At 43.1% G+C, this 13,578-nt stretch overlaps 4 protein-coding genes across 4 annotated transcripts; all 4 read right to left on the minus strand.

Moving 5' to 3' along the window:
* Nucleotides 1–233: 233 nt before the first annotated feature.
* On the minus strand, nucleotides 234–2,208 carry LOC135428812 (uncharacterized; the record flags this gene model as incomplete). Its single annotated transcript, XM_064682919.1, has 1 exon — nucleotides 234–2,208. A coding segment is annotated over exon 1 (1,975 nt), but the record flags the coding sequence as incomplete, so codon positions are not given.
* A 2,432-nt stretch (nucleotides 2,209–4,640) lies between these two features.
* LOC135428816 (uncharacterized) lies at nucleotides 4,641–6,239 on the minus strand. Its single transcript, XM_064682923.1, has one exon. The coding sequence runs from the start codon at nucleotides 6,237–6,239 to the stop codon at nucleotides 4,641–4,643; it is 1,599 nt and encodes a 532-aa protein (XP_064538993.1).
* A 2,051-nt stretch (nucleotides 6,240–8,290) lies between these two features.
* Nucleotides 8,291–9,850, minus strand: LOC135428817 (uncharacterized). The gene has a single exon (XM_064682924.1). It carries the CDS (start codon nucleotides 9,848–9,850, stop codon nucleotides 8,291–8,293), a length of 1,560 nt encoding a protein of 519 aa, XP_064538994.1.
* A 717-nt stretch (nucleotides 9,851–10,567) lies between these two features.
* Nucleotides 10,568–12,535, minus strand: LOC135428818 (titin-like). Its single transcript, XM_064682925.1, has one exon. It carries the CDS (start codon nucleotides 12,533–12,535, stop codon nucleotides 10,568–10,570), a length of 1,968 nt encoding a protein of 655 aa, XP_064538995.1.
* Nucleotides 12,536–13,578: the final 1,043 nt, after the last annotated feature.

Raw genomic sequence — 13,578 nt, forward strand, 5'->3', positions numbered from 1 at the left:
CGTAAAAAAAAAGTAGTCAAGTAGGCATTGCATAATGAATTTTATTCAAAGGCCATATTACACCAAATCTTAGCATGCCAAGTTGCTTTTATCAAAAAGAAGTCTTATAAAATACATTGTTAATATAAAATAACGTTGTCAAGAGTTGTGAAATGTACCAAAAGTGTCTGAATGCCAAATATTTCGCTTAGTCCTCTGCATCGATAGACAGTCGCACATTTGTTGGCATATACGATTTCTGAGAAACTTCAATTTGTCGAGAACCTCATGATCCATATTCCCGTACTTGGGAGCAATCAACTTTTGCAGCTCTTGCAATGCTGCTAAACGGTCAAGAGACTCACTCAAATTGCGGTTACAGCAAAAGCTATTGTCGCATGTTATAGGGCCGCACTTGCGCTGAGGGGCGCGATACTCCGGCTCACAGCACATCATTTGCTCTTGGCGCATGCGATGAAAGTATTCCCAGCGCGCGCGTCGATTCTCTTCCTCTTTCATTTGGAGGATGAGCGGGGAATCTGGCTCACTCTCTCGACGATCCAGAAACTTGCAAACTTCACAATGGCAATCCTTATTCGGTACATTAGTGTCATTTCCTGAATGGCCGCTTAGTTTTTTGGCTTTCCTGCCCTTCTTGCGTTTAAAGCGCATTTTCGATTCAGAATGTTCGTCTTTTTTTTGCCAAGACATTTGGGAGGGCTCTGGGCCGCTTGGTCTATCGAACGAACTAGATGGATTAGGTGAACTCTCAGACAAGGAACTATAGCGAAATGGTTGGACTGGCTTTTTTAAGGAAGTGCCATTTTGTTTGCCTTCAGCTATGCTTTTGCCTGATTTTCTAGCCGATTTTCTCGGCTGTTTACTAGCTTTAGTTATAGATGGCTTAGTCCCTTCAACTGCACCATCTCCTGCTCCTCCACCTGCATCATCTTCTCCTGCTCCTCCACCTGCACCCTCGCTTGCTCCTCCACCTGCACCATCTCCTGCCCCTCCACCTGCACCAGTGCCATAACCAGCTCTCTTTTCAGCTGTCTTATTAGAACGACGATCTACAACTCGACTAGCTCTACCGTCACCGGCTGCACCAGCGCCAGCACCATCACCATCGCCCCCATCCTCAACCTCTGAAGATTGCTGGCAGCACTTGTATGCTTCAGAAATGGGGTCTTTGTAGGTATTCTTTTCAAAGCATGTGATTAGTTGCGAGTACAGCTGATCGTAATTCTTCGGCTCTGCTTCGATTTCCTTCTCCAACTGTTCCATCTCCCTTTGGTACGCCAATTCATATGGACTTGGATCTCGTCTCCGTTGGAATTCTGTGCATTGGTTTGCAGCAATATCTCGGCAATGCTTGCGTCTGCGTCTTAACTCGGACTTTGCCTTCGGGGATGGTCGCTCCATGTCGAGGGCGGCTTTAAGACCGATCTTCGGCTCACTTTGGAACGGTAGCAGCTTGCCTCCAAATGGATGGGCACAATGCACCCAGTCGAGTGCTTTGCTTGCACTAAGTGTCTCATGCACAGGGATCATTTTATCAATTTTAGATTTAAGCATCTGACGATTAAGTACATATGTTCCTTGAGGTTCCATCGGTTGCGCAAGTGGCGTAGTTTTGGTCTTTGACTTTTCCTTGGCCAGCTGGGGATTAACCTTATTTAGGCATTTTTCAATCACCTGATTAAAGTCGACCGCTTCCGGTTTGTGAACGTCTGAGCCTATGCCGTAATAGCCCAACGTATCCTTATTGGGGCTTTGCCTCCATACCTCCATGATATCATCCTGTTCCATGTCAAATAGCCGCTGACTGTCATAGTCCCCAACATTCCCATCCAACATCTCAGGACTACACGGAGATATTGGAGGCCTGATACTGGGATAATTCTCCCATTGCTGAAAGTTGGCTGCCTTGTATTTGAGCATTCGCATCATATCTTCGGTGGAGTGCTGGCCATAATCGTGGGTCATTTGATTATTTATTTTGTCATTTCGACTTTGTTGCAATTTTTGTAATGCTCGAGGCTCAACGGGTCCACAGCCGGAATCGTTGATCGCGTTTGAGAGCCATTCGGCTGTGAGATCAGAATTATACCGAGACACTGGAGGTATAATGGTGGGATATAATTCACCCTTACGGAATACAAATGTCTTGCAGTTCTGAATTTGCATGACATCGTAGGGAGTGAGGTGGTCCATATGCTGTTTGTGCATTCTGAGGTATCTTAATTTGATAAAAATTAAAAATAAGTCAAGATATAAAAACGTATAAAATCAATACAATATAACGAAAATTTTGGGATATATTCAGGTAAAAATGTTTTTAAAAGTGAAATAGAACTGGCAATTGAATTAGTCTAGGGAATTTACAAAGTATTTAAGTAGGCGCTGCTTGCCGACATATATATTCTATGATCCTTCAATGTTTACACTTTAAACCCTCAAATTGGTAGAATTTGGTCTTTGTGTTATAAAAGCAAAGGCGATGCGACACAATAAGAAATGTAAGTGTTCTCGCTGCGAATCAATTATAATTACCCCTTACATAGCCTTAAAACCCGTGAGCTTCTGAAACAGAACGAACCGGCCAATTGGCTGGTGGAGAGTGCCCGACTAGGAGATACCCTGAATCCAGCGGGTAAATACGACATTTACCCACTTTCAATGAATTTCAATATAAAAGGACTTTGACAGAACGCACGTCCGGAAGGCTCAATTTCGTCGCTCTAAAAAGCAGACGATCTTTTAAATTAAAGTACGATCCCTTAAAAGTAAGGAATCTCGTATGCTTCCCCCACTCCACCAATTGATTAAAGATTCAAAAATACATATATTTAAAACAAGACCTAAACTTCATGAGGAACGCGCCAAGTGACCACATCAGTTCTTTTTTTATCCGGTTTGGCCTGAACTTAACCAGAGAGGCGCTAGCATATGCAATCCTTAAGATTTTTGGCGTTAAAAAGATGCTGATTATCCGCAAACGATACTTAGAGCCCCGCGACTTTTACAGATATTGCATGGCAGTCAGGCAATTATGAAATGACATCTCACGGGACAGTTCATGATCGACGTAGTATCAGCTTGTTTCCTTTTTGATCGACACGTATTTCAGAAGATGAACTCAATTTAGCATCTCCTCTTTGGGATATATCTCTAAGCTCAGCTATGAACTCCAATAATTGCACTTCTAATGGCTTGGCTTTGTTTGGGAACATTAATTTGTGATGCTTTGATTCGCTTTATAGGCTTTGATTCGGATTAACCTTCCTTAAGCATTTTGCAATCACATGATTAAAGTCGACCGCTTCCGGCTTGGGAACGTCTGAGCCTATGCCGTAATAGCCCAACGTATCTTTATTTGGAATTCGCCTCCAAACCTCCATGATATCAGCTTGTTCCATGTCAAACAGCCTCTGACGGTCATCATGCTTGCCCAAATTCGCTGCTGTCAACCCACAAGTCCACGCGGATTTTGGAAGTCTGATGATGGGATAGGGTTGCCATTTCTGAAAATTGGCTGCCTTGTGCTTGAGTGTTCGCATCACATATTTGGTGGAGTGCTTGTCATAATGGAGGGGCCTTTTAAGCTGTTTTATTTTCTCCTCATTTCGACTTTGTTGCATTTTTTGTATTATTCGGGGCTTAACGGGTCTACAGCCGGTATGGTTAATCGCATTAGAAAGCCTTTTATATGTGAGCTCAGAATTACACCGACAGACAGGCGGGTGGATGGTACGATAGATATCATCCTTACAAAACGCAAAGGTGTTGCCGTTCTGAATTAGCACAACTTCGCAGGGATCGAGGTGGTCTACAAGCCGTTTACGCATTCAAAAGATTCAGGTTTTAAAATAAATTACTTTTAAGTCAAGAAGTATAATCTATAAAATCGGTTATTTCTATAAAACATAATTAAAATTTTGGGGTGTATTCAGCTGAAAATATTTTGGAAACTGAAAAAAAAACTGGCAATTAAAATAGGCCGAGGAACTTACGAAGTATTTCAGTAGGCGCTGTTCACAGACATTAATCTGCCAGGATCCTTCAATTGAAACCCTTTCCGCACCCTACAATTGGTTGAATTGTCTATAACTTCTGTACAAAACTTTAAAATCTATGAATGAAGGAAGAATCCGTCAAAACGATGCGATTTGATATAATAGGGCTCGACCAGAAGATACCCTCTACCCAGCCACAACGCACTTGTACTTCTTAACATACAGGTCCCAGATTGATTTACACGGTTTTTTATGCATGTTAAAAAAAATATGTACAATTAGTGGGGTCAGATACCCCATTAAAGGGTCTTAAATTCCCAACAGCGTATTTAAACAGAACGAACTTGAAAGAAAACAATAGTGCTCTAGCCGCAAATCGAGCGAAAGGCTGCATATATTTTCAATGAATATATATATTTTGAACGTCCGAAAAGCAGACGATCTATAAATCTGTAAGAATCCGAAAATTTAAAGAATCTCTTATACTCCGCTTCCACAATTGGTTAAAGATTAATTAATATATTTATTATAAACAACTTTAAAAATCCATATGGAACGCGCCAGTTGTCAACATATCCGGGTTGGTCTGTTCCCTTATTGCTTTGCAGCTACAGACACCCGCAGATGCGCTGGCAAATGCGATCCTTAAGATTTGGGGTCCAGCAAGTTTTGCAGATGTTGCATAGCATTCAGGCAATCGCAATACTCCCCAAATTGTTGGTTGCTACAGAAGCTGTCGTCGCACTCAATGGCATCGCACTTGTGCTGCGGAGCTGGGTACTTGGGACTACGACACTTCATTTGCTCACGAAGGCACATGCCCTTATAGTAAGCCAGGAGCTCCCGCCGCTTCTGTTCCTTTTTCAATTGTTGAATGAGCGGAGAGTCTCGCTCGCGTTCTCGACTTTTCATGAAATGACATAACTCACAGGCGCATTCCTTGGCCGTGCCCGTTTCAAGGACATTGCTGTCCTTTTTTGGCTTTTGTCGCCATCTGCGTTTGGAGCGTCTATTTGCTTCAGTTGAACTTTTGATCCTTTGTCTATAAGGAGTTATATCTTCGTTATCGGTTGTTATGGACTTCTCACTGGGCCTATCTAGACCGTCGAATATTTTTTTCGGTCGATGGATTTTTGCTGGTGGAGTTTTTTTCGTAGCGGTTTTGGGTTTCGTATCCTTATCCTTTCCATCATCACGCTTTGTATATTTGTGTTGGGCAACATCTCCACCACCAACACCTCCACCACCTCCACCTTCACCACCAACACCTCCACCACCAACACCTCCACCACCAACACCTCCACCACCAACACCTCCACCACCAACACCTCCACCACCAACACCTCCACCACCAACACCTCCATCACCAACACCTCCATCACCAACACCTTTACCACCAGTCTTTTCATTAGACAAGCGGTGGCCCTCCGACTTCGAGCTTGGTTTTTTAGGCATTCGGGATTCGATTGGTGGCCTTTTTTCAAAGCATGTAACTAAACGTGGATACAACTCCGGGTAATTTCTCGGCTCTGAGAATTCTTCCTCGCATTCAGCCTTCAACCGTTCCATCTCCTTCCGGCAAAACTCTTCATACGACTTGGGATCTTTTCTGTATTCGTATTCCGTGCATGCATTATCGGGAAGAACACATTGCAATTTGCAGATCGGATACTTTCGCCTGAGTCCATGCTTAGGTTTCGGAACAAATTTTTTTATCCCGATGGCGTCTTGAGGTCTGACGTGGGGCTTACCTTTGAGGAATGGGTACTTTTCTTCCAGGAGGCGGGGGCAATGCAGCCAGGTAAGTGCCTTGCTCGCATCTAGCGCTTCCTGTACAGTGGGCATTCTATCAACTTTTGACTTTAGCAATGGACGATTAAGAACATCTTTTTTAGAGGGTTCCTTCACATTCTCATCACTCTTCGGTGGAATGGTTGTTCCTTTTTGTAGCTTATTCTTGGTTGGTTCCGGCATAACCTTTTTAAGGCATTCCGAAATGAGCTGATTAAATACAACCGCCTCCGGCTTGTGTATATGTGAGCCTACGCCGTAATAGCCCAATGTGTCCTTATTTGGGCTTTGCTTCCAGACCTCCACAATATCATCTTGTTCCATGTCAAATGAGCGACCACAGTCACTATCTCTCACAGCATCGGCCAACCATTGAGCAGTCAGTGCACCACTACAATGGGATACTGCAGGTCTGATGCTGGGATAAGTCTCCCATTCCTGAACTTTTGACATCTTGCAGTTTAGCATCCGCATCAAATCATAGGGCGTGAGCTGGCTATAGTCTAGTTTCCTGTGAGAAAGTTCTACTGGCCGGTTAAGGTATCTGCGTGCTGCGCGGGGATTGTCAATCCCTTTTTGAGTGGACTTAGTAACATTTTTCTTGTCATATGCTCTTTTGATGAGGTTTTTTAAAATTTCCGGATCAAGGATCCCACAGCCGGTTTCCTTAACAAAATTAGACAACCACCTACTTGTCAGGTCATTTCCACATGAAGCCACTGGAGGGTTAATGCTTGGGTAGATTTCACCCTTCCGAAATTTATAATCCTTGCAGTTTTGCAATCGTAAAACATCATACGTAGTTGGCTGGTCCATGTTCCTATTCAGTATTTCTTGTCTTCGCATATTTATATAAATCTTGATTTTATTGTAAACAAAGTCAATACACAAAATCTATTAAAACATGCTAATATTTTCTACTACCATAAAAATTTTGATGAATTCGCTTCAAAACTTCTCTTATACTGAACTGTAATCTTATATATTTTACCCCAGGAAATAATATTATGTTAAGGTAGGCCATGCGTTTTTCTGAAGAGAAAGAAGTGCTATCTTCGGCACACCGAAGATTTAATACCCTTGCAGACCCAACCTTTTCAAAATGCTCATAGTGCTTTGCCCGTATCTAAGAAGAACAGGGAAAATAGTTAATGCCGAGTATGGTTAAGATATCTTGAAAAACAAAACAGGTTTCCATACAACAACTTAATTTTCGACCGATCGTTCCTATGGCAGCTATATGATATAGTAGCCCGATGTGAATAAGATTTTGCATAAGTGGAGGGAGCATAGTAAAACTAATAAATACCGAGTTTGGTCAAGATATCTTGAAAAACATAAAAATGTTCCATGCAAAAACTTAATTTTCGACCGATCGTTCCTATGGCAGCTATATGATATAGTTGTCCGATCTTAAAAGAATTTTGCATATATATGGGGAGCTTAGTTAAACTAATAAGTACCGAGTTTGGTCAAGATATCTTGAAAAACATAAAAATTTTCCATACATATATATGGGGAACGTAGTAAAACTAATAAATACCAAGTTTAGTAAAGATAACTTTATAAACAAAAATGTTTTTCATACAAGAACCTACTTTTCGACCGATCGTTCCTATGGCAGCTATATGATATAGTGGTCCGATCCAGCTGGTTTTGACATATGAACTGCGTGCAACAGAAAGAGGGAATTCTGCAAAGTTTCATAAAGATAGCTTTAAAACTGAGAGACTAGTTCGCATAGAAACAGACAGACGGACAGACGGACATGGCTATATCAACTCGGCTGTTGATACTGATCAAGAATATATATACTTTATGGGGTCGGAGATGTCTCCTTCTATGCGTTACACATTTCACGACAAAATTAAATTACCCTCTGCAAGGGTATAAAAACACAACAGCATCTAAATTCGCTATAGATGTGTTCAATGAACCCATTAAAAATGGGTAATAAGGGTAGAATGTATATGTGCATATGTGTGTAACAAGCAGAGCAAGCATCTCCGACCCCGTAAAGTATATATATTCTTGATCAGCATCAACGGTCGAGTCGACCTAGTCATGTCCGATCGTCCGTATGTATGAAAGCAAGGATTTCAGAACCTATATGAGCTGGAGAATTGAAATAGAACGTGGGTCCTCAAATTGACCCGGCAGTACGAGTTTGTTTCCGATAATCGATAACTTGCCCCGTTTCCAAGTAATCGATACAATTTTTATTGTTCAGCTATTTTGCCTTCTCCACTTCATATTACCGGAAGGCGAGTATTACCCTGAGTATCGTTTAAATTATCTTTGATGTAAATGGTCAAATGTAGTTGCATACGTCTGCTACAGTACATTTTATAAGATAAGACAACATTTTCTATCCAACCGTCAAAAACATGTTTATTTTATTGAATCACAAAAAAGAGTTATCTATCACACTGAGATAATCTCTTGGTCACACCAGTTTACAATTATATTTCGTAAATGGGCCTAAATTCATTTGATTTGGCTTCTTACTTAAGACAATCGCATAAATGCCTACATATACGACGCTTCAGATCCTCTACATTGAACATCAGCTCATTCTTCACAATGCGATGTTTGGGCCCAAGCAACTTTTGCAGCTTCTGCATGGCATCCAAGCACTCGCAGTACTCCCCTAACTTGGGGTTCTGACAGAAGTTATTGTCGCAAACAATCCCATCGGACTTGTGCTGGGGAGCGTGGTACTCGGGCTTCCGCCACTTGAGATATTCGCGATGGCACATCTGTTTGTAGTAATCCCGGTTCTGGCGACGTTTCTCTTCCTGCTTCATTTGACGAATGAATGGGGTGTCCGGCTCATCTTGACGGTTCATAAGCTTGCAAATTTCACAGGGACATTCTTTTGGCACCTCGGTTTTGCTAACTCTGGTGCAACTTTTTTTTTTACCAGCATACGGTTTTTTGGTTAGCCCACGAGAATTTCTTCGGTTTGTTTTTTTACGTTGTTTTTCAATTTTTGGTACCTTTTCCTTGCGCAAAAGTGATGAATCTGATCCACCATCTATTTTCTCGAACAATTTATTTTCTGCGCCATCAGGCATTGAACCTTCTCCGTCAGGTACCATTAAATTCTGCCTAGGTACATGTTCCTTTATTCCCTTCTCACCCGCTCCACCCTTGCCTCCTGCTTTACTTTTACCACCCCGTTCACCCTTATCTTTTCCTTTTCGTTCACCTTTACCTTTCCTTTTTCCTTCGTTTTCACCAGCCGTTTTCCCATCTGAACCAAAATCGGAACCTTCGCCAGCATCTTCATCTTCATGTCTACGTCCTCGATTACCTCCACCATGAGGACCACCCTCAAGATCATCTTGGCCATGCTCCGAGATTCCCTTACAGCACTTATTGTAAAGATCACGGATAGAGTCTGCGTTGGTGTCTTGCTCAAAGCAGGTGAGAAGTTCCGAGTATAATTCGTCGTAGTTCCTCGGCTCGAATATTTTTTCTTCTTCCACCTGTGCCATCTCGTTCTCAAAGGCCACTTCATATGGCTTAGGATCTTCTTTATATTTCTGCCATTCGTAATCCGTGCACATATTCTCTTCGATATTACATGGGAATTCACAGTACATATGCTTGCGCCTGAGACCGTGTTTGCGCTTCGGAGCTGGTTGTTCCATGTCAAGGGCGCTTGTAAGAGGTACCTTGGGTTGGCTCTCAAGAAACGGGTACTCGGGCATAGTTGGCCTGGGACCGTGTAGCCAGAAGCCTACATTCATTGGATATACCTTTCTTTGCACTACGGGCATTTGATTAATTTTCGAACTCAACAACTGACGATTTAAGACCAAGGCTCCCCAAGGATTTGTTCCATGCGTCTGGTTTTTTTGTGGTTTGGCTGGAATAGGCGTCTTTCTCGGTATCTTCACTGCAGCCGCTTCCGGTTTGACATCATCAAGGCATTTCAAAATCACCTGGTTAAAAACAACTGCTTCTGGGCTTTGAATTCCGGCACCAACGCCGTAGTAGCTCAGTGTGTCCTTATACGGGATATGTTTCCAGACCTCAACGATATCGTCTGTCTCCATGTTAACAGGTCGTTCCCAGCAGCTTTTCTCAGCTGCTTCTGATAGCCATTGTCTTGAAAGCTCAGAACCACACCGAGATATTGGCGGCCTGATGGAAGGATAACCTTCGTCCTTACAATAGCTAAAGGTCTTGCAGTTCCGAATCCTAATCAAATCATATGGAGTTACGTAAGAGGAGTCAAGTATTCTTTTCGATTGTTTTCCTTGCACTTTCGACATTCTAGTTTTCATAATAAAATTGATCGCACTATAAAATCTGAAATTTGAAAATATCAATTTTCCACAATTAGTACATTACTTAAATTTTGGGTTGATTCGATTTAAACTATTCTAGACATGAAACTGAACATCTAACAGTCGAGACAAATATAATATCCACAAGCATTAAGCCCTTGGCCTACTAAATGCAAGAAATTATTATCTTTAGCTATAGGCCCAAATTCCGACCTGTCATATAATTCTACTACTTATATATTCTGAAACAACAACAGTAGCACATACTCAGGACTTAAACAACTCATCTATGGGTTTTTTGGCAAAAGGAAAACAACATGCATATTTACTCAATGGGATCGAAACATATCAGGCACACTTTCAAGTTAACACCAAGAAAATATCTAAGTTACTCCAGTTCGCAATTCTGCGCAATTCTGCTAGACACCCACTTCTTAGACAGGCACAAATTGCCTATGCATATTCTTTCATTGAGGATGATCTCTAAAGGCAGTCACAAAAACGCCTACATATGCGACGCCTCAGATCCTCTACATTGAATATCAGCTCATTCTTCACAATACGATGTTTGGGCCCAAGCAACTTTTGCAGCTTCTGCATGGCATCCAAGCACTCGCAGTACTCCCCTAATTTGGGGTTCCGACAGAAGATATTGTCGCACACAATGCCATCGCACTTGTGCTGGGGAGCGCGGTACTCGGGCTTCCGCCATTTGAGATATTCGCGATGGCACATCCGTTTGTAGTAATCCCGCAGCTGCCGCCGCTTCTCTTCCTGCTTTAGTTGACGAATTAGTGGGGTGTCCGACTCCTTCTGTCGCCGTTTCATGAATTCGCAAATTTCACAGGGACAGTCTTTGGCCGGCTCACACGGATCTGTAGGTGCAGGTGGTGCAGCAAGTTTGGGTTTTTTAGGACGTTTTGGGTGCTTTTTGGGTGGTTTTCTTAATTCAGTTTGTCTTCTAGGCCATCTCGGCTGATTAGGCATTTCAGGCATAGGGCTTTCACTTGGAACGGGTTCTGGTGGCGGCCCTTCTTCAGGTACTATTTCGGGCGTTTTTAGGGGAGGTCGTTTTTTTAAAGGTTTTTCTGGCCTCTGTGACCTTCCATCTCTATCGGGTTTCTTTTCTGCAGGGGGGAGGTCTGCTTCCGAGGTGTCAACAGGCTTTTCGGCAGGTTTTTCCTTAACTGGTTTTTCTTTTTTTGGGATTTCCTCTTTATCTTCGACGGGTTTTTCTTTAATAGGTTTTTCTTTGACTGGTTTTACTTTGATTGGTTTTTCCTTGGCTGGTTTTTCTTTAACTGGCTTGTCTTTTTGAGGCTCTGGCTGCGTTCCATCGCCAGTTTCACCGCCCACTATCGAGGGTGGTTTGGGTATTTGTGGCTCAGGCCCCACTGGTTTTTCAGGACCAACATCATGTGGGGGGCGACCGACTTGGGGAGGGCGACGGTGAACACCTCTTTCGGGTACACGCGAGCCTCCTTGACCACTGGGAACCTCCGGAGCATATTTCGGGGGTGGGATACAGCACTTTTCATAATAATCACACAGTGGGTCCTTGTCCTTGTCCTTGTCCTCAGTTTCAAAGCATGTCACTAGGTGTGAGTATAGCTCATCGTAGTTTCTAGGCTCGGGTTCTCCTTTCTCCATCTCTTCCATCTCCTTCGCAAAGGCCTCATCAATGGGCTTGGCATCTTGTTTGTATTTTCTCCGTTCATAGTCCGTGCATTTATTCTCGGGAATATGACATTGCAATTCGCAATATTTGTGTTTGCGCCTAAGACCGTGCTTGGGCCTTGGAACAGGTCGGTCCATATCGAGGGAACTTGTTAACGGAACTTTGGGTTGGCTTTCGAGAAACGGGTGCTCAGTTTCTGTCGGATGGGGGCAGTGCAGCATGGTGAATGCCTCGGTTGGAGCCAGTTTTCTTTGTACTGTAGGCATTTTGGTGACTTTTGCCTGCAGCAACTGACGATTGAGCACAAATTTCCCACAGGGCCATGAGGTATATGGCATGATCTGCGGCTTTGTGGCCTCGGGCTTGCGCGATGCAGGCTTCACTGCGGTTGCCTTTTCGAGAGATTTTGCGATCACCCGGTTGAACAAGGCTGCCTCCGGTTGGGGCATGGCCGAGGCCACCCCGTAGTAGCTCAGCGTCTGCTTATTTGGGCTTTCTTTCCAGACGTCCATGACATCGTCCTGCTCCATATCAAAGTATCGTCCGCAGCCAGCGTCCTCAACCACATCGGCTAACCACTCAGCTGTCTGCGCAGTACTGCACTGGGATATTGGCGGCTTGATGCTGGGATAAGTCTCGCACTTGAGAACCTTGAACGTCTTGCAGTTCTGCATTCGCATGAAATCGTAAGGTGTCACTTTGCTCCAGTCAAGCATATTATTGATACGCCTTTCGGGGGTATTTTGTTCGTGCTCTCTTCGCTGATTGTTCATTTTGCATAGGTGAAACATATTTTTGCCTCTGCTAGTTAAAACATTTTTCGACACGAGCTCTGCTTTTTCCACAGTTGAACTTTGATATTTTCGATTCAACAATTGAGGATCCACGCATCCACAGCCGTTAGCATCCATCGTTTTTGAAAACCAAGCAATCGTTTTGTTGGGATTACACTGGGATACTGGCGGCCTGATGCTTGGATACATTTCACTCTTTCGAAATTTGTAGCCTTTGCAGTTTTGCATTCGCATTACATCGTAGGGAGTTAACTGGGCAAAATTCGGTATCTTCTGGGTGGGTTCTCCTTGCGAAAGAGGGGCTGATTGCTGTTTACGCATTTTGTTGCGATGCACTTTGGTGGACTTTGAATAAAACAATTTTTTTTAAAATTTCTCTGTTCAATAATTTTGTAACATTTTTCTACACGACAAGCAAAATGTCAAAACGAAATGAAAATATGACGAAATATATCGGGACATTAATATATATATATGCTTTATTTCATTAAAACAATTAGTAAATTAGTAATAAAATGCGGCAGTGGAACCGTCGTAAAATTATAAGAGTCGGGCCTGAGCAACCCTTTCCATGTCTAGTTAGCTAATGAGGGCTCTTAACATTTAAATACCGAGCCTGAGCCATAGGATTTGCCGGTTCCAGTACAGATACAGGCTAAGTAGAACCTACCCAAATAAAACTTTAGGAGGAGCGTGTGAAGCAATTAAGATAATCACCATAGTCATTTCCGCTTCACGCTTCCTACAGTGCCCGTGAAATATCCTGGCAAGGACGAAAATCCTCCAGCTGTACCTGTGCCACACTCTCTCCCTCGCTCCCTCTCTCTCCTTGCCTGGCTGTTACATTATTCAGGACGACAAATTGGCTCGATTTAGTTTTTAGTTAAAAGCAAATTATGACGCTCTAACGGCGGCGCAGTTAAGACCCGCGAAAAGCACTCGTGGGGTAAACAGGCAGCAAGAGGCAGTTTTCATTGCCTTTTTATGGCCCAGCGCCAAGCGAGCGCCCGCCAGGCCGATGT

This window comes from Drosophila montana, unplaced genomic scaffold, assembly GCF_035044405.1.
Source record: "Drosophila montana isolate Dmon_TW-CO22-7 unplaced genomic scaffold, ASM3504440v1 contig_2577_1, whole genome shotgun sequence".
NCBI lineage: Eukaryota > Metazoa > Arthropoda > Insecta > Diptera > Drosophilidae > Drosophila > Drosophila montana.

Bases quoted from the DNA above. Each gene is read 5' to 3' on its own strand.
- LOC135428816 (XM_064682923.1), bottom strand. From the start codon at position 6,239: ATGTCAAAAGTTCAGGAATGGGAGACTTATCCCAGCATCAGACCTGCA.
- LOC135428817 (XM_064682924.1), bottom strand. From the start codon at position 9,850: ATGGAGACAGACGATATCGTTGAGGTCTGGAAACATATCCCGTATAAG.
- LOC135428818 (XM_064682925.1), bottom strand. From the start codon at position 12,535: ATGAACAATCAGCGAAGAGAGCACGAACAAAATACCCCCGAAAGGCGT.